The 20730-nt window shown below is 39.9% G+C and overlaps 1 protein-coding gene across 13 annotated transcripts in view; it reads right to left on the reverse strand.

Moving 5' to 3' along the window:
- The window catches only part of TRIM2 (tripartite motif containing 2), a 118449-nt gene that overhangs the window by 13238 nt on the left and 84481 nt on the right, over positions 1 to 20730 (reverse strand). For all 13 annotated transcript variants that reach the window (XM_009474737.2, XM_009474736.2, XM_087736958.1 and 10 more), the window contains 5 exons: positions 18582 to 18733; positions 17723 to 17903; positions 13875 to 14598; positions 4782 to 4885; positions 3295 to 3462 (listed from right to left, as the gene is read on the reverse strand). In XM_009474737.2, coding sequence (XP_009473012.2) covers positions 3295 to 3462; positions 4782 to 4885; positions 13875 to 14598; positions 17723 to 17903; positions 18582 to 18733 — 1329 coding nt within the window. The remainder of the gene's footprint in view (positions 1 to 3294; positions 3463 to 4781; positions 4886 to 13874; positions 14599 to 17722; positions 17904 to 18581; positions 18734 to 20730) is intronic.

The following is a 20730-nucleotide window of genomic DNA, read 5'->3' on the forward strand; positions in this document are numbered from 1 at the left end:
CCTATATAAAAATGTATAAAGTCTTTTCCACTGTAGAAGTAGGTGTGTTAGGGCTTTAAGTTTAACTCCACCAATCGTGTTGCTGTCTGAAAGGTTCACGATTGTCAGGAATTAATGTACAGACTTTCAACATACCTCCTTTTCCTGTTTGAGAACTTCCCTCATACAGAGGTACATCTTTGTCACACATTGCAGTGTCACACAATAAATGGATTTATCATTCATGTGACTGTCTTAATTCAACTGTGACCACTTAACCACACTCCACAGAACTATTCCTATCTGAACATGCAACCACCTTCAAGCAGCTCCCTTCTTAATTCTTCTAATGAGACAAGAAAAAATAAAAGTCTGACCGATAAAATGTTTCCTTTCATCTTTTCCCACTCATCTAAACTTGATCTTAACTTGACTTCCAGCCCTGTTGGGCTGATAACAAGCTATCTTAGATACAACCCTTCAAGACTAGAAAGAAAGTAATTCTTTCCTCAGAGGACCGAGAATCATTCTCTTGGCCCTGTTCTCCAGTTCCGTCAACTAGGTTTGACCACCACCACTGGCACAGAAGCTGATACTGCTGCTTCAGCATGCGTTCTCTCCTTACCCTAGCAATATGTTGTCTTTAACAGTTTTCTTAAGCAATTGCAGAGGAAGCCAGCACTGTTACCTGCCTTTTATAGATAAGGAAAATAAAGCATTGGGAAGTGAAATGGAAGATCACTAGTCACCTGTGAGACCCGTGGCATAGCTAGAAACAGAAGCCCCAATTCCTAAGACCCTATCTGAGGCTTTATTGTTCATAGGATAATACAGCCTTTCATTTTACGAGACTCGTGTTTTGGTGTAACCTTAGATTAGGGTTTGCCCAGCTCTGGGTTATGCAAACTTTGCAGCCTTGAGAAAACAGAGCTCTGACTCTGTTACTACCAGCGACCGAGGAAGGTGACACTTTTCTGCCTGGCAGTGGAGGTTGCTGGGGTGAGTCAGCCCAGTGCTGTAATCAGGAAGATGCCTGGGCCTGGGTCCAGGGGAAATTTGCCTTCTGGCTCACATGACTATAAAACGCCACAAAGGGAGAGTAAGTGTAAGTAAATAAAGAAAGGGGGGGACAACAACAATAATAGCTAGATTAAGTTCAAAACAGCCCCCTGATAATGCTGAGTTAACAACTAGCAGACCACCTGCATCAGAGATCATATACAATGACTTGCAGCCACAGGCCTTTGAAGGGAAACACGATTATCCCTTTATCTATCTCACTGTGTATTTTAGCAAGCATTGCCCAATTTAATCTGACAAAGCCCCTGTAAAAATTCCCATTGCCAACACACAAGAAATTACAAGGCTTTGCCCAGATTCCCACAGGCTAGACCTCTTACATCAATGGTCTGTGCTTCAACTATATGAATATGCCTGCCCTGCATATATAAAATGCATCTACAAACATTTGTGTCTTTTTCTCCCATAAATATAGCCTGTTGCATTCAACCTAAAAATAGTATTTTATATCATTGATGTTTCGTCTCTCATTTAATCAGTCTGCTCCCAAGAACTATAAAGTCGGATGCATTAACTTGTATTAACCACAGAAACATTGCCAACATAACTTTTGCAATCCAACAAAAACCTTGACTAAAAGCAAAGCTAGGCTCCACGTCAGAGGAACTACCTTAATAATTCATTATATATATATGTATAGCACATAGGGTCCAGGCTCCTCCAGAGCCATGGCTTTTTCCTCCAGAGCTGGCACCATCCAAAATGCTGGATTTACAGCATGTCTTGAAAAGGAAGGAAAACGAGCTCCCCATGCTCTGTGTCCAGATAAAGCCAGTTCACGTTAAAGATGTTAATAATTATTTAGAACACACTTAGGTTACTTAGAGTATTTGGATTCTTAACTAAATTACATCTTTCTTTGGTTTTGTTTTGGTGTCTTCATTTCATTCAAGGACTTCAGCCAAAACCAAGGTTTTCCCGTGTAGCTGTACATTTTCAAAACTACTTGACAAGGAGAATCACATGCTCTGCAAATGCAAGTAATTTATATTTTTTTAACACTTGCATTGCATATTAGTATTGTTTCATTTTAGCTTCAAGTCTACACAGGATCTGGATACTTTTAAAAGCATACATGTCTGTTCCGCAGATGGAGGTCACTGAGGATTATGCAAGCACAATTGCCTGTTTTCTATAGCATTCATCACTTTGCAAAGGCTACTCAAAGGAAGGCCATTTCTTGGTACACATGTGAGCAGCTCAGGACCTGAGCTTTTTGGTCATGAGGCTGCCAGAATATTAGCCAAACAGGCAATTTCTCTCCAATGCAGGACTCTAGAACTAAGTAACTGATAGGAATTTCCCTGCAAGTCCTTTATCTCACTGAACAATGTGTACTGCTAACCTCTGCTATAGGTGGCTATCTCTAGCATGCGTCGCCAGACTCATAACACGCATGCAGAGAACAGCACCAAATGGAGGCAACCTTTAATTCTCTCTGGAATTGCACCTGAACCCAAGCAAAATAAATACTGCAGGTTGGCAAGCATCAGTGTAGTGTAGTAGCTGCCTTCTTATTTTACTCCTATTAAAGGGATCAGAGTTGCTATGAAAATAAGAGGTGTGCTTTGCTCAGAACTTCTCATTTCTGAAACCTAAGACATTATTACTGCCTTTCAGTTTTTCCAGTGCACATCACCCCACCTATAACACTCCTTTCTATGCTGTAGCACTGGAACAACATCCTAGGTTGCCCTTCCTTGCATTTATTACCAACAGGATCATACATGAATTATACACTTGATTTGCTGATACGTATGGAGTAAATAGAGGAAGTCATCATCAGTCTGCTACCTTATTTTTCTCCTCCATATGTCACCGAAGAGCCTCATGTCCTCCTCATAAGTTTTTGTGTCTGTCTGTGTGTATATACATATATGCACACACCTTTCTGTATAATCAGGATACTAACGATATGAAGGTTGTTGAGCTAGTCTAACTAGACTTGATTATATTAGCTATCCTTGGCTGTAAGTTACAGAAAGGCATCCAAGCACCCGGTACATAGAACTGTAAAATGGAACATATCATCTCTATTTGGTATAACATTAGCATCACAGATGTGACCTCTTCCTATTAATTATACAACGTGGCTGTGTCATGGGTTTCCACATCACAACAATGGAATTTGGACTAAGTTACAACCAAACTTGTTTCTTGACAAAAAAACCCCATTACTTTGCATTCCTTTGTGAGACGGAGAAAGCTCAGGAGAGTTCACGTGGTAACTCGTACCTTAAATTTTCCATCTGATGAGAATATGCTAACCCATTTGTTATCATAATCTGCAATAATGATGTCACCACTGGGATGCACAGCCACTCCTGTTGGCCGCTGCAACTGGCCGGGAGACCTTCCTCGTATGCCAAAACGGCTTTTGAACTGACCATCGTTGGAAAATATCTGTAACAGAAAACATTCATTTTAAAATTAAGTCTGCATAATAACATCATCTATTTGTTGGAGCTTAGATTTTAGCAAGTCACTAATGAACACTATAGTGTTCAGTAGGAAGAGAGTTAGGAACAAGAAGCACTTTTACACAGTCCATATTTGAAAGTGATGTGTGTAATTTAAGAAGAGGCTTCCACCTGGAACCTAATTTAAAAATAAAGAAGTTCTCTGCAATTACATTGCACCGTTTCTTCAGTGATCTCAAAGTACTTTACAAACATTAGTGAATTAAGCTTCACAATGTCCCTCTCAGCTGGAAGGAAGTGGTATTATTCCCGTATTAGAAATGAGGAAACTGAGGCACTGAGTGGCTTGGCCACAGTCGAGTACTAAGTCTGTAGAAAAGGTAGGAATAGAAGCTAAAAGAGAATTTCAAAATTTAATTATTTTACTTCCCTAAGTAAAGGGGTATTAGGCCATTTCCTGAGAGATGCTTTAGCCATACAAAATTCAGTCCACTGGTGGTGTCCCCAGGCCAGGTAATTAGACACTGAAGTTCCTCTGAAGTGGCTGCAAATTACAAAGTGTGAGAGTGCTGATGAACATTTGACTCTGTCTCTTTGAAAAGGCCTGGAAACGAGTTCTTACTGCATGTGGCTTCCTGGTTCTCACATACTGAAGAACAAGCCACACTGCTGCCTTGTTCATTGCTACCACATGGGCAGCCTGAAGAGTGATGACAAATTGTTAATGGTAAAAAAGATACACGGCAAGCAAAAGAAAAAACACAGCTTGATTTTCACACAGGTTATAGAAGCCAAGAAATCATGGGTGTCAGGGGTGCTACCACAGAAAAGATTTGATCATGATATCAGACAGAAAAGTCAATTAAGTAGACTAAAAGCCACTTGAAAATGACATCTACGTATTTATTTTTGTATTTGTATTTGCTTAAGAAATTATATTTGTGGCACCTTGCCCTAGATTTATATTTGGAAACACAGAGGGATAAATTTACAATGTAAAATGATATTTACAAAAAGGCATTTTTCCAGATTATTGCACCGTTTGTTTTCTTCATTCATTGCCAAATGTCATAAGGAAGGGAAATAAACTCTGATATACATACTAAATATAGTATAGATCTGAAAAAGATAGCTGCAGGTCAAGAAGATGGAATGATAATGAATGATAAATAAGTTGAGCTTCCTCTGTATTTTCTATATCTGCTTGAATTGTACAAAATGTGTCTTCCCTGGACTACAAAGGCGGCAGAGATGTGGGGGTGGGGCAAAAAAGAAAAATATTAAAATGGCATATCCTCATACCTGCACACACTGGTTGTTACTGTCTGCTATTAATATTTTTCCATTTGTAGATGCAGCTACACCTTGAAGATTTGTAAATTCCCCTTTGTTTCTTCCTTTGGTGCCTAAAATTGAACACAAAGCACATAAGAAATCAGGTCAGACAGGACTGATCAGCTGGGAACTAAATGCCAACACATGGATTTATTACATCCTTGATCTATAGATTTCTATCTTGAAGAGTTCTTATCACTACTACAATTTCAAAGAACCATCTCAGTAACAGCTCCACAATTCTAAGTACAAGAAGGGATTGTTCTTACTCTTTGGCATGTATGCCATCTAAGCCCCCATCAACGTAATTACCTCTTTGGCCTTCACAAATCAAAGTGTTCACCGTTTGCCTCTTGCATGAGGGAACTAGTAAAATGTTTTCTCATAAGTGATGGACTTTTTTTAAATTGCAGATTTTTATTCAACTGAGAAGGTAGAGAAAGGGGCGGTACTATGGGAAGATACAGACAGAGGCTAAGATAAGAACCTGGACAGATGACAAGGTTTTAGTACAATTAGCTAAATCTCCTCAGTGAAGTCACAAAGTTGAGGTAAAACATATCAGTGATCACTTTGGATGGGGCCATTTCAAGACAGGAAAGTTTCCTATTCACTCATACACAGTTTTCAGTCACAGGCTTTAAAAATTCCCTTAGAAAGGAAACTCATATGAAGAACTGGTTTTGAATGACTGGGACATGTGGGCCAATGAAGACCAACATCTGGAGACTGAACACTTCTGCAAAGACCTTAGATTGTTCTCATAAAGCAGTATACACACACAGAGGTCCCATTTTTATCCAGGACAAATGCAATAGTGATTTACATAGAACTGTAAGTCTTTTCCCCAGTGGCTTAAGGGGATAAGGAGCTGTAAAATGTCAAATTTTCACAAAAGTTCATTAAGTTTAGATGCCTCATTACTTAGACGTTCGTTCTGAGAGGTTCTATAGAGAGTCACACAGGAAACTGATGTCTTTAAAAGGTCAGTCCTAAAGTGGCTGGTCCAAATTACACCTGGAGCACAGGAACAGTATCCAAATTCCTGCTGTTTGTGTAGGAGGCTCAGGGGTCTCTAAGACAAGACTGCAGTTATGATCTTGGACCCCAAGGTTATTCATAATGAATGAATGAATTTTGAAACAAAAAGACTATGTAAGCTGTTCTTTCCAAGACTTGGATGCAGCACTATTTTTCCTGGTGAAGTATTTTTACAAGCATTCACTGGCTGCATATCAGACATTAATTGGTTTCAATATATGGTTTTAACTGAAAAACTTGTATTTTATTTTAGTCAGTCCAAAATAACCTGGAGCCCAGCGATTAAAACTGTTCTGACTGTGATGCCCAATATAAGACATACATATTAGCTCTAATTTGTATTTAGCTTTCATTAGGGATGTGTATGCTCTTAACAACGCTTCTTTCTGCTGTGGTGATGGCTGTGGGTTGCGTATTTCCTGTCACTGGCTAACAAGTAACATTTAATTCCTCTGCGCTTGGTGCTGCAAGCATGTCCCTTTGTTTCCAGGCTTGTTTTCTTGAACTCCATATGCTTACATCCTCTGAACAAGGCAAATAATTCACAGTTTTTGTACTGCAAGGGGAAAGTACATATTCAGGGAATAGTGAGTTACACACCAATTACATTACCCACACTTGAGCCATTTCTGTGTGTTCTTTTAATGAGCAGTGCCTGAGGGATGCATGCAGTAATTTTTTTCCACCATATGCTAATGATAAGTTTCCTTTTTGCCTTTTAGCCAAAGACAATGGATGAAAAGGGAGAAACATTCTTTTTACTACTGAGAGTAAAGGGAAAACTTTTGTTAGAAAAGAGGAGGCATAAGCTAGAGCATCTGGAACCAACTAGCACAAACATTATGGAATGTATGCTCTTTACCCTTAGAAAAATGTTCTTGAAAGTCAAGGAATTTAATTTTTAAAGATAAGAGAGACCTATATAAAGAGTTACTCAGAGTGTTCTTCAGTGGGGCCTTGTAAACATACATCAAAGGAAAAATAGAAGAAATTACCCAGGAATGCCGTAGTCACATTTCCCAGTAAGTTTAAGAAACAGTAATTTACTAGCACAGCGTGCAGATGAAATTCAGCTCCATGCAACGTCCTTGTACATAGCACTTTGCAGCTATTAAACCCATCACATAGGCCCTAATTTGCACACAGGCCTTTATACAGTCCCCTCTGCAGTGGCACAAATTTCTCCAAAGAAGAAAGCTGAGGTTAGTGAAACACAGCTTATTTCCTAACTTATATTCAAGAGGAAAATAGGTAACTTTGAACTTTCCGATCTGAATAATTCACTATGCCAGCAAAGATCTGAATCTAAGCACAGGCAGTGGCAGCAGTTCAGAAGATGAGAGGAAAGCTCGCAGTAAAATAAGTCAGCCTCTGGAAAAGCAGGCTCCTGCAACTGACTCTGTAATACCAAAGGATGATAGCTCCTTCCTGTAAGTAGAGATTCCTGCCTTATAAACATACCTGCCTGAGAGAGAGTCTTCAGCAAATCTTTCATTGCAAGATACCATCCCTCCGCATCACGGCACCCCATGGTTTTTCTTCTCTTCTCTCAGTCATGGGCAGTCACCCATCACTCCTTAGCCTAGGGAGGCACCAACATTACAAATGCACAGGGCTGGAGTGAGGGAACAGTTGTGGCACCCTTGTTCCAGTGTTTCCCAAGCAGCCTGGTTTGCAGATGAAAGCCTGCATCTTTCGTGCCTGTCTTTGCCCAGCCTTACCTCCCTCCTGTTCTGAGCTACTGCGGGGCACAAAGGAGGAAAAGACAGACATTTTACTGCAACTTCTGTGGCAAGCTGCTTGGGATTGGGAGAGGACAGCAGAGTTTTCAAAAGAGCAGGCTGAAGAGAGTTACTAGGAAGCAGATCTGTGGCCTGTAGAATAGCTCCTTTTATACCATCTTTGTATACAGTTCTCTAAATAAGCAATCAGATTTGCCTTAGCCCTATCTAATTCCTTCTGGTATTACTGAGCGTAGCCTGCACAAACCAATTAATTTAGCTTTGAAGGTATGCCTTCAACAGAAGAGCATCCATTTTCAGCTCAAGAAAATCTAGCACACATGAAATGCTTCATAATTTCAATCTTTTATTCTTGCACAATACAGGCCAGATTGAATCTCACCAAAAAGAAGGAAAAAAAATGTAAAGCCCATTAACATCACAAGAGATGTTAAAAATTACATCGTGTAACTGCAATAAGAATCTGCTCTGTAAGTGCTGGGCATCCGGACAAACCTGTTGTACAATGTACATTTTTGATGCTCATAGTAATGGAAGGAGTGTTTTTTGCTTTCTAAGTTTTACTAATATGAATAATAACCTCCCTGCTTGCTAACCTAGATTTACCAGCTTCCTAAAACAGAAAGAAAAAACATGTCACTGCACCCAGCAGGAAGGGAATGGATTCAGAGAGACAAAAACCCTGCAGAAAGGTTACAGATTAATGGGGAGACTTCAGAGGTTGCAAGTAGCCATAACACGTTGTGTAAGTACCATTTCTTTCCTGCCTACAACACTTCAAATACTTCTTCTTGGACTGTTCTCTACGTGGTCCTGAAAGACAGGATAAAAGTAAACAGCATGGAAAGGTCTCCATACATACTGCATAGACAGGTATCAAGGAGTTGCTTTCTTGTTCTCTAGCTTTGCTTCTTTTTTCCTCAGTCAAACCTTACACGTTATAAGGATGTGATGCCCTCTCCCACAATAGATACAGCTGAAACACAAAAGGCTCTGTCATAGAACTGCGCTGAATCAGATTGTTAACAAGGTATGTGCTTATTGTGAAGTAAATGTCAGTGATTCTAATCAAAGTTCCCATGCAAATCTCAGTTTTAAAATCAGTCTGTTGGATGAAGGCACACAATGTTTGTAACCTTTAAAGAGGAATGAATAATTCAGTAGGAACTCTGGCAGATACTCCCACACACTGTTGGTAGTGAAGTTTGTGCTGATTTATATTAATTTGCTTTACACAGCATCTGTCCCTAAAAGCTTGGCCAAGACCACCTCCAAGCCTTGCTTGTACAGCAGAGCCCCTGCCGCCACAGCTAGGTATGTACACATCCTGGGGGCAGGTGCACCTCAGAAGCAGTTCTCTGCTGGTACAGCAGCAAAACCCCAAATGACATCAGTTAAACCAAGACCAGGTCTCTCTCATCAGGACATCAGACCCACGCTGGGGATTTTGCCACCAATATGATGTCAGAGTTCTTCAGCCCCCATCCAATACAGGTATGACTGCAAAACCATGCAACGTAGGCCTGGCCAAATTTCTCACTGGCCATCACAAACCCATAAAGAGTTCATGACAAGCCTCAGAGGGGTTTGAGCTAATAAACTGGAAAATGGAATCCCATTTCCCCATTACTAGGCTTTCCTATTTCTACAGAAATATAAATTCTGCATAGAAAACATCTTGCTATTTCATACTACTTATTAATGGATTTGTTCCAGAGTTCCGAAATAGAGAATGAAGAACAACTGATTAAACTGTGTCAGAGGGGTCTCTGCATTCCATGTATCATACTTCTGCACTACAGGGAACAACATACACATCCCTTCCTTCTCCAGCGTCCTTAGCCAGGCTGTAATTTGTCCAGGACAGGACCCTGCTGGAAAGGTAGAGAAGGGACGGGGGAATGGGAAGAAGCAGGTGCTGCTTGCTACAGGGGAGAAGGTTCCTCTGGACCATCCATACAAGGGGGTTAACTGCAGCTGGAAAAATACATGTTTTTTCAAGAAGATGTGTACCTATGTAACCCACTTGTCTTTTTGTAAAAGCTCAAAAATTGTATGTCTATGGGCAGCCCTGTTCCTTTCAAACAGGATAATCCAATAGAGTTTCAGGCAGAGGCCTTCAGAGAAAATCAAAGAAGAAACACCGGATCAAGAATCCCTTTGCTCCCCCTAAGCCTCCTTTTAAACTGCCCTAAAGCTATTGTTACACAGGCCTTGTTCATGAGTTTTCATGTGGAGTAAATTCACAATAAGGCTGCTATTTGCTTTCAGCATTGGTAACAGACCAGACGACATCCGCACCTGGTGAGAAGGCTGACAGAAGGTACTGTTAAAGGGACTTTTTTTTTCCTTTAAATCAGAGTGAATTACACACATTAAATGTACCAGCTAAACTTAAATGCTCAGTTACATGACTGAACAGACAACTAAACACAGTCTGAGGAAAAGGAAAATTGAACTTTCTAGCAGAGAGCCAGCTCTCCATCTGGCTGTATCTGATGCCAATCCGAAGTATAAATAAATGAAGAGAAAAAGCAGTTAAAGTTGGAAATAGCACCACTATTGCTAAACAGTGTCAAAGAACCCAGTCATGAAAAGTGCCAGAACAGAAAAAATACCAAGGCATATGGCACGGCATGGCAGAGCTAGAGCACAGGATGGTGTCCTTGACAGAGCAGATAACTGATGCCACCCATGGCTCTTAACCCTCCTTTGGAGGACATGGGAGAGATTTACCAGGGAAGGTGGACGTGGCTGGCACTGTGAACATCCCTCACCTCCATTTACCTCTGCTGAGCATGGGCCTAAGGCACAGAAGCAAGGTAATGGAAAAGAGCCTCCCCTCTCACTTCAGTGCTTCCTACCACTTGTAGAGGTAGAAATAACCATTGCACAACAATTATTTTCTGGGTATCATAACCACGTTGTTGTTTTCATTTGTATAAACTAAGTACATGCTACACAGATACTGCATGGGCACAATCTTAGAGATCACACCTGTTTAAAAAATTTTAAAAAAAGGTTGAGGATATAAGTTATTGAGAGAGAAGAGGAGGAAGCAAGAAATACTCTGTTCTTGTAAATAATGAATTACACGAATGTATGAATGCGTAGTCAATAGCTTGACCTTAAAATGTCTGCATAGAACCACATGCCATTTTAAAAGCCATGAATAACATGGAATTGGCAAAAGGTACAATGCACAATTCCCCATGAATGAAAGCACTTAACTGTACTAATGTTGTATTAATGCTATCTCTGTTAGTACTAGCACAAGAACAATCTCTTGCTAGGAGCTGATCAATTTACTTGTGCATAAAAGCCCATATATCAGCATATATACAATAGCATACTCTGTTTACTTGGATGCCCATAGGAATATTACAGTATGGTTCTCCTACACAGCTGTATGAGCTTCTGGCAGGCCAAATATAAGATTTATCTTGCCCAGTTTAAAATACAAATCCAGATTTGGCCAGGGCTATCAGAGGAATTCAATAATGGGTTCAAAATAGAGATATGGAGTTGTGTTGGAAAACAGTGATAAACTTTATTTTACATTACCTTAGCAACAAATGAACCAAACCTTAACTTTTTGAAGTGAGCTAAAACTGGTACTAAACAACTCTTAAAACCGTGAAGGCAATCCCTGTGAAAATGTCAGAAGTTTTACCTGTCTTCATTAATTTCACATATTTTGGAAGAGTATAAAAAGCTAGAGCATTACGGCTGCAATGGCTTAAGAGACCTTTCAGACAATGCATATATAAGCCCACAGAAGCCCAGAGGGACATCTCTATGTAGGGTCATCCTGTGAAATGAGTGGCTGAGAACTGAACATGTAATAGGATGAAATATTACTCTAAGCTAAGTTTTTCAATGAAATAGCGATCCATATATCCCAAATGTGGACACTCCTAAGGTTTCATCAAGCAAAAGCTCTGAGACGTGTAGCTCTTGTTCTAATTATTTCCTCTTCTTTTTATGGGGGGTAGAGTGGTGAAGAAGGGGAGGAGGCAGAACTCCAAAATAAAGCACATGGTCCTGATTGCATCAAAACAGAAAGAAAGGGCACACTGCACTTTTTGGAAAACATTTAAGACTTCTAGAGTTTGTGGTGTTTTGGAGAGAATAGTTAAAAAAAAATAATCCAACAAACACCACCATCACCACCAAAACCCAAACCAGAGCTATACCACTATGTGGTAGTCAGGCTAGAAGCTGCTCACTAGAAGCAAGGGGTACAGAAGCAGAAATTACAAGCTGAAATCACTTGAATCCATACCAAAAGCTTTGTAATAAGAATATTAACAGTTTTAAAATAACTTCAGGACTTTTTTTTTTAAAGTATTTAGATCTATGATTTCCACACCGGGACAAATTAATGCTTGATATATGTGAACAAAAGGGCTTAGCATTCAGTGAAGGTGTCAGCCACACCGGGTAACAGAGCTCCCCTGTCACTCACAGGCACAGTGTACCTGTGCAGGCTTTCCTATCCTGTTCCTACCTGCTACAGAGCCACAGACTCTTTCTGCCTGAATTTGTCCATCCAGCCCCTTCTCTGTCTAGCATACAACATGTCACAACCGTTCCAGAAGAGATTAGACAGCGTTCAGACATTATTCTTATTGTTTAACTCTGTCTCAAAACATGGCCCAAAAAAGATCTAGGTTACATTTATCCATACCCCCTGCCACTCTTACCAGTACCAGCAGTGAAACTGCATTTGGGAAAGAGCCACAGGTCCCTTTCCATTCCAGCAGGAGCCTGAGGCTGATCACTCTGCCCTGTGCAAGGGCTTCTCTCCCCATGGGGTTGCTAAGAGGGGCTCTGCCAGTGGTGACTACAGCAATAGCTTTTGCAACAAAGACACCCTCCTGCTAGAGGAAGGGCTATGTCTGGGTACTAATTTAACAAAGGTTGCCTACCAGCTTTGGACGATAAAGCACGGTTACTGCTAGACAGGGCTGGCTCGACTTCAGTAGGAATTGTTCTACATCATATTTTGAACTTTTGACTCAGCAGTCACCATAACATTTAGCCTTAGCAACAGTAAAGCTGGATATCATTGCCTCTGTAAAAAATGCTTTGAGTTGTTGTATTTATGGGGTCATTTATCTTACTAGGAAATGTACTGGCCATCTGGGAAAGGCTGGTCATTTTATGAGTGGCTTCATCCAAAGCTTACGTTGTACTGTCCTGTTCAGCAAGCAAAGCACGCTTGCTGAATACATTTTCTGATATAAAACGATGATGTTATTGCATGTACTCTCTATCAAAGCAAGGAATCTATTAGAAATACTGACAGATGAGAAATCAGATGGACAGGGTTAACCAACTGACAAATGGTGTCCAGATGAATTTTCAATAGAATTACTGCAAAACCCTCCAGGATTAACCACCATCCATTCTCTGCTACAAAGGGGAAAGCCACGTTGCCAACTGGTTGTCATACTTGGTAACACATACTGCTGAAATCCTGACTTGCACACGTTAAGAATTAACTTGTTTTTTTCTTTAGCTGTGCAAAGTGAGAAGTATTTTCTAACTATATATGCTGACATTATATAAATACAATACCCCATGGTACAGACTTTTAAAATGATGAATTATTAATATTATATAGCTTAAAAACAGTCTGTCAAAAGATCTAATCACAGTAAATGACACCAAGATGTTTTATTTTTACCAAGCATTAGAAGTCCACAGATTTAGAGGTATATTTACACTATATAAAGAACCAAACATATTTAGATATTGGGGGAAAAAAGCAAATAAAGGAAATCGTAATTTTGTCCAATGCTGACATAATGAAATAACTATATATGACCACAGGATTTAGCATGTATAGTTCCAGGTTAATTAATTAGATTAATCTTTAGGGCAATGGTTTTAGAGAAGGAGTCCTCCTACTTCCCATCTTGCCATGCAACTTTTTAAAGAAGTAATTTAATCTAATCTGAAGCATCGATCTTATTATATTTTCATTTTATGATGCCCAACAGAGTACAGACGAGATGGTAAAATATTTTATCCCAAATCAAATGTATGCATTTCTCAACCCAAATTCCAATTAAATATTTGCTGCGAATGGAATTTCTGAAGTATGTGCTTTTAAAATTTACATAGGAAAAAAAGTCAAGAGGCCTAAAGGTATTATCAGGTTGCTCTATTTACAGCTTTAACCTTAAAATAATTCGACTTCTGGATTTTTTCATCCAGTTTTCTTGAAATATTTTTAAGTATATCTATAGGTAGCAGACAAGTCACCTACCTACTCTGAAGATCAAATCATCTTCAATGGGATTCTCTTTTCTTTTGCCGGTGCTGTACATGCTCGCAGGTCTTTTCACTGCTTTCTGCTTCACGTGACCACTGCCAGGAGATTTAACACGCCTCTTAACCCCTTCAGTGGTAGGGGACACATCTGCTGATCTGACCACTTTAAGTTTGAACGGGCTGCCCTTGATATGTTGATCATAAAGTCTCAGTGACAAAGTGAAGTCCCCTTCTTTCTGAACAGTATACAAAAATTCATAAGTGCCATTTTTATTGTCAAGTATTTCTCCATCTGCTACACTCCCGTCAGGCGTGCTCAGTTCAGCAGTGAGGTAAGCGTTCCCAGATTTACAGAGCTCCCCATCTTTGTCTTTAGTTGTGATAGTAACGGACATGGGCTGTCCGATCACTGTCTGCCTCAGTCCCTCACCTGTGGCCACTGTTTCAGAGGCAACAGCATTGGTGGTTAAAATAGTACCCAGATTGTGAATGGACTTCTTCAGGCCTTCTGTTTCCACTATGAAGTCCAACTGATCGTTTTCACGTGGCTGCAATGGGAAGTCCCGCTCGGCCAGTTCGTTCAGCTTGTCACTCATTTGCTTCTTCACCAGCAGAACTTCAGTTTCAGTGCCATGGTTGAGGGCTTGGGCTGTAAAGTTGCTGCAACTTTTAATGCTTTCTTGTCCTTCAAGTAAGGTATCCAGCTGTGTCTGGAGGACCTGTGTGCATTACCAAACACCAGGTTAGCACCATATTACAAGAACTATCCTAGCAATATGTAGCATGCTTTATATCTGAAGGCCTTTGTAGAAACCCAATTTATAGTGCTTTATTTTAGAATTTACTTTAAAGTTTCATTTTAGAAAAAGGACCACACTGATTGCTACATGTTCTTGGAATATCATGCCGCAACGCAAAAAATGTACCCTCTTTTGGGTCTTCAAGGCTTCACAGATCCACTGTCACACTAGATTGAATTATTGCCCCACCCATCTCTCTTGTCTGTAGAAGAATGTAGAAGTTTGAAACCTGCTCCATCTAACTCTCAGCAGGCACAGTTAATGATATAGTTACCGGGAACTGAGCCATGTGCACAGAGATAGAGATATTTTGGAGTCATCAGGCCCATTAATAAGGGAGGCTGCAAGAAACTTCTTGAAATTATTTCTTCAGAGCCAAGGGAAACCTTGGGTTACTCCTCTATGGGGACAGACAAGAAGGCACTCTCAAGATCTGTACCTCCATCCTGAGGAAAAGTGTGATTCCTGATGTAAATAAGTAAAGAAAGGAAAAGTCTCCCCAGCAGAAGTGGGTAAGTTGATTTCCTAGTTTCAGCAGGCAGGAAAGCAAAACATAATGGGTTGTGAATATTGGGAAGAGTTGGGTTGAGTAGCCTGAAATTTTGGTGGGCAGCAAGTAGCTACTCTATATTTAAGACTGAGAAAGAGTTTTTATTACAGCGTCAGTTCTGGCCCTCAGTCTAAAATCCTTAAAACAGAATTGACCTCAAAATTGTTAGGTGTGGGCTGGGAACAAGGCTAACATTTTTTTTTTTTTAAACCAGTTTTGCAATGAACTGGAAAAAGGATCCCTGAATTATAACGACCTAGCAGAGAAATTCATGACAGTCACAAAAGCCCAAACATTCCAGCTACCCCCCATACTCTCCACTGACGAAATCCCCAAACCAAAGTACCCAGTCACACATGTGGTATGTTTTTCCTACAGAGAAGAACTAGAACTCTGTGGATCAGAGAAGTTATTTTGTTGACGATCACTGTAAAGTAAATATTTTTGAAACATTTCAACTGATTTTAAAGTAAACTTAGAGACTGGGTGTATCTATTGCTATGAGATACTCTTCCCTTGCTGAGACACACCATGTAATGACACTGCATTCTAAGGGCGTTTTTCTTCTGAATTTTAAAAAGCTATCTGCTTTTAACCCACTGGAGAAAATCCAGGCTGATGAGTTACTGATACAGGAAAGTGATAACAACACAAAATCTTTTGCAAGCAGAACAGAATGAACAAATTTCAAGACTACACTGGAATTTCAAGTTATTTGTTTTTCTAGGCATCTATAAACGTCTCCGGATTCAATACAAGGCATTTCTAATCTGCCTTGTCTTTATTCCAGGACATAAGTAGTTAAACAGATAGCGTAGCTAAGAAAATCCCAGGATAGCAAAAACCCATATGCTTGGGATAACAAACCACAAACTGAGGAGAAAGACAATTTGCAGCTACATTTTAAAACCATTATTTTCTCAATATAGTTTTCTTTCATTACAAAGATGGAAAATATTCAATCCTACCATAACTAATATTTAAAATGTGTTTAGAGTATTTTACACGAGGCCTCCTTCAGTCCATTGGACAACTGAAACTGAATTGCCAACTTTCTTTTAGTATAGTGTAGCCCTTTCATTTTTTCATTTTTGCAAAGTACATGATCAGAATGATGGATATTTGGGTTTGAATTATTTTGCAGGACTACTATTCATTCAAAAGCAAAAACCAATTCCAATTGCTCTTTTTTATGCAAACAGGGGAGATGCCTCTTTTACTGCTTATGTGCTTATGTGCGGCTTTGTGAAAATCTGGTTCTCTAACACCCAAAATAGTTTTAAAAAACAATAAGGTAATTTACCATCATATTCCATCTTGTATGAACTTTGTACACACTGTGAGTGTATTTGCTTGCTAAAAAAATGAGTTTTTGTGACATCTTGGATATGTTTAGATGAACCTGGGATCTAAGTCTAAATTTTTGCTACTTAGCTCTGGAGATGACTAAATGCTGTGCCCCAAGGGTTTTGGGCTCCCTGTGTTCCTGAAAATACACATCTTGTGCACATGTTAGAATTCCCCAATTTTCACAGCCCCAGCAGTTCAATACCTTCCTAATGATCAAGCCTGTTTCAGATCCAGGAATGCAGCATTCTTCCGCTTCAGACATCTGGAGATGCTCAAGCTGTTCAGTAATCGCAGAGAATGCCCAAAGATGCCAAAATTATCGGGCATTCTTGAAACTCCAGTTGTTGATGCTACTCTCTTTTAAAGGCTACTTTGAGGGAAGAGATCTTTCTTTTATATAAAAAAGACAACTGATGCCCAGGAAGACAAGGACTAAATTCTTTCATTTGCCTGACTCAGACTTACTAATCCTCAGCAAAAACCCCACCCACCAGGCTACAGGCTTCTCTTTGTAAAAGGGCAGATTTCTGTTTTCTTCCCTGAAGCTCAGTCTACAATACAGGGGGAAAAACGCAAGATTCAATCATCCAGATAGGAAGTAAAAGAGTGAATACAGCTCTGGAATCTATTGCTCTCTGCATTCCCCTGAGAAAGTCCCTCCAATCTTTATGTGTTCCAACCAGTGACATTTAACATGAAATATGTTACCAGGGATTTGAAAGGAAAACAGTGCTTTAAAGCAAAACAGTAAGCCTTGTTCAGTTCTTCAGGAGAAACTGTTTGGCCTGTATCTTCATGGGGAGGTTCATAGGATTGCAGCCCAAGGATTTCAGACTTTCCCTTAGTGGTCCCTTATTGTCATCTGCACATCAGCATGTTGGTTTTAAGCAGATGCCTGCTTAGTGTGTTGGTCATTTTAGATCCTCACACCCCATGCACAAAGGGCTACCTGCCCATACAGGGTCTGGATTCCATTTATAAGGCTGGGCACCCACAAGCGAGGCTCTGCAGCACTTGATTTCAGGAAAACAAAGTTCTCCTCTGGATTTCAGACACAATTTGTCAAACTGGTGTCCTGCATCATTTGTAAAAACTGGCTGATTAAATTAATAGCTTTTCATTGAAACAAAACATGCATCTTACTTTGTGTTTAAGGCCATAATTCACTTCCAGCTCCATAAGCAGAACGCTCTTTCGCACATTTAAAGTCTTCTGGAGTTCATCAAAAGTGGAATGAATGTCATCTACAATGCTAGCCTTTTGGTTGGTTAACTGGTGTATGATTTCAGATATAAAATGAAGTGCTGAGTCGATCTCTGGAAGCCTGAGGGAGGGATTAAATTACAAAGATTGCTGTTTCAAAAGTCATTAAACATTGGCCCTTGCCCCGATATCTTTTGATGAAACAATCTCATCAGCGGGCTGTCTTTAAACTCAGTCATTTCCCAGAAGTTCATTCCTTTTATAACCACATAGTGGTTTTGGTCTGATAAAATAAGGCTAAGCCAGGGCTTTTCCCTTGTGGAAATCCATTAGACTTTAGGCATTTCCAACAAGGAGGCCTTGGATCCTCTGTCCTTTATGCAAATGTATCTACTCAGGAAGATATAACTAGATCACCACATTTTCTTTTTTTTTTAGCCTTTCTGCCACCGTAGTCTTTGTTCTAGTCTTTTAAGCATCCAGTATTTATTTATCATGAAGTTCATGACTGGCTAGTACTTCTCTCCTTAACATTTTATGCCCCTTCTTTGGAGGACACTTGCATTTCTAATGGCCTATCTGTTTTGTGAAAGACAGATAGGAATCTTTTGCTCTTTTCTCTAATTCCTCAGCGCATCATGCTCAGTGGATTTTTCTCCTATGCTAGCCTCACTATCCCTGTTTTCTAGGTAAAGGTCCATGGCACCAGCACATTAAAACATCTACCCAAGGTAACACAGGAAGCCAGTGGTAGAACTGAAAATGGAAAATAATCAATCAATCAGTGGAGTCTCCATACCTTTTGTTGACAGCATCCAACTGGACTTGGAGGGAAGCCTTGTGTTGCTCCACCACATCCTTGAGTGGCACCGTGGGATGCTCTGCGTGTTCTCCCTCTGTACACTCCCGGCACATGGCTGTCTCACAGGACTGGCAGTAAAACTCCATCACCTGGAACAGTCCACAACTCTAAATTCAAACATGGCAGCAGTAACATCACTCAAAGCACACCTTACTGGGTCTTGAACAAAGTTGCTCCTTTCTTAGACACAAATAATTTGCTGCCTAAAAGATGGCTGTTATTCTTATATATTTCATATCAAAACACTGGTTTAAATGCATTTTATTTTATCAGAAAGTGTCAAAGAGCAGCCTGGGAAACAGAACGCTGGATTTCAAGACTGGTCCTAACATCATCTTTATACTGTGTAATAGTAAGTTTTGGTGTCTCTCTCAAGTACTCCGTGAAACAACTTAAAAAAACAGGGCATTCAAGTCCCCTCGCTAACTTGATCCTTAGTCTCCCCAGAGGGTCTGCAAAGAAACTGTAAACTTAGTCTGTTTTTCATAACAGGGCCACCTATGGAACATGAACTCGATGGAGCTCACCAAACAGCATGTTTATTTGCTAAAGCACCCTAAATGAACCAACATGCTGCAGGGAAAAATCTCCATATCCCATTACTAATCCCTTAAAACCATCAAAACCTTACATCTGAGATTATAATAAGTGTGCTGATCTACATTTGAAAGAGGAGGAGATTGTTTCAACCTGTCATGTACCCAGTAAGATGCTGTCTGGAGATAAAAAAAAAGATCTTTACATGTAATAAACACCCCAAATTCTGAATATATTCATGAAGGGAAAGAAACAGAAAAGTGCTGTGCCCAAAATCATACGTTAGTCAAAATAATGCACATATATGCAAATTCAGCATGAGACTTTCTTTTACAGGTAGGAAGTCCTTGAGCACAAAGCATTTTAGGCTTATTAAAAGTATATAAGGAAGCTCGTAGTATATGCTTCAAAGCAAGACACTGGCAGCTCCCTGGCATTCAGAACATAGCATCAGAATCTTGAATAACTCAGCTGATGCTTCTGGCACTCAGACCTCTCGCACAAAGACAGTTGTGTTGGAGATGTTGGTTGACAACAAGATGGTTATGTAGAACTGGCTGTTTTCAGGTGAGCAGAGGCACCAGTAACAGCACGATGCAAAGTAGCTGGCTGCTCCAAGACGTCTTGAGAATTACGAGGGAGAAGTGAGAACCATGATTTGCATGTGGCTGTTAGCATTAATAGGGATTTTCCTCTGATAAGCTCCTTTTCCATCTTATTCCCATTCTTCCCTCTTATCTCAATTCACAAGATATGGGATTCACATGCAATGAGGGTTTAGTAATTTGTTGGCCATTCGTGTAAGCCACTTGAGAGAAAATTTTAAAGCTGCTCCAAATAAACTGTGTAAGATCAAATATATCAGCAAGGAAAAAAAAATAGTAGACCTTCTAAACAATGACAACCCCTATCAACACTGCTCCAGTCACTGTGAGTTTAGCAGTCTTACAGTAGTACATCCTCTGAGGCCTGACAGTTACTTTGGTAGGCACCAAGATGTGATGCAGTCTTACAGAGCATAGAGGAAATTAGTTAAACAGAGTTTAGGATTCAAATTCTTTTCAAAGGCTTTGAAAATTTGCAACCAGAAATTTTGAATTAAAACAGCAGTCCGGAGAAAAAGAATGAGTCTGCTGTTTGCCAGCCTTCTTCGTCATCTCACACATGTGCTTAATTCCCCTGTCCCAGGGCTAGTGTGTACCTTAGCTTTGTATGTCTGGGTTTTTAGAAGAATATGAGTTTGGATTACCTGAGGGTACTTCCCAGATATCTGGAAAAATTTAGAATGTGGGCTTTTGTTCTCCCTAGTCATAGCTTTTGCCTTACCCATGCAGTAAATCTGAAAGCTTTAAGCAAATTTAAAAAAAAGTTTTGTAAGACTGTCATGACTTAAACAACATGCTTACATACAAGTGAACCACCCAAATCCCTTGTATGACTTTCCAATTCAGTCAGATATGATTGTATCAGTCACACTATTGCTTCCTAACTGTATTAAATGTTCCTGGTGAGGCAGAACAAAATTTTGCCAGCAGTGAGCTCTGTTTAT

The sequence above is a fragment of the Nipponia nippon genome, unplaced genomic scaffold (genome assembly GCF_047370975.1).
Source record: "Nipponia nippon isolate SJK-2023a ecotype South Korea unplaced genomic scaffold, ASM4737097v1 scaffold_6, whole genome shotgun sequence".
NCBI lineage: Eukaryota > Metazoa > Chordata > Aves > Pelecaniformes > Threskiornithidae > Nipponia > Nipponia nippon.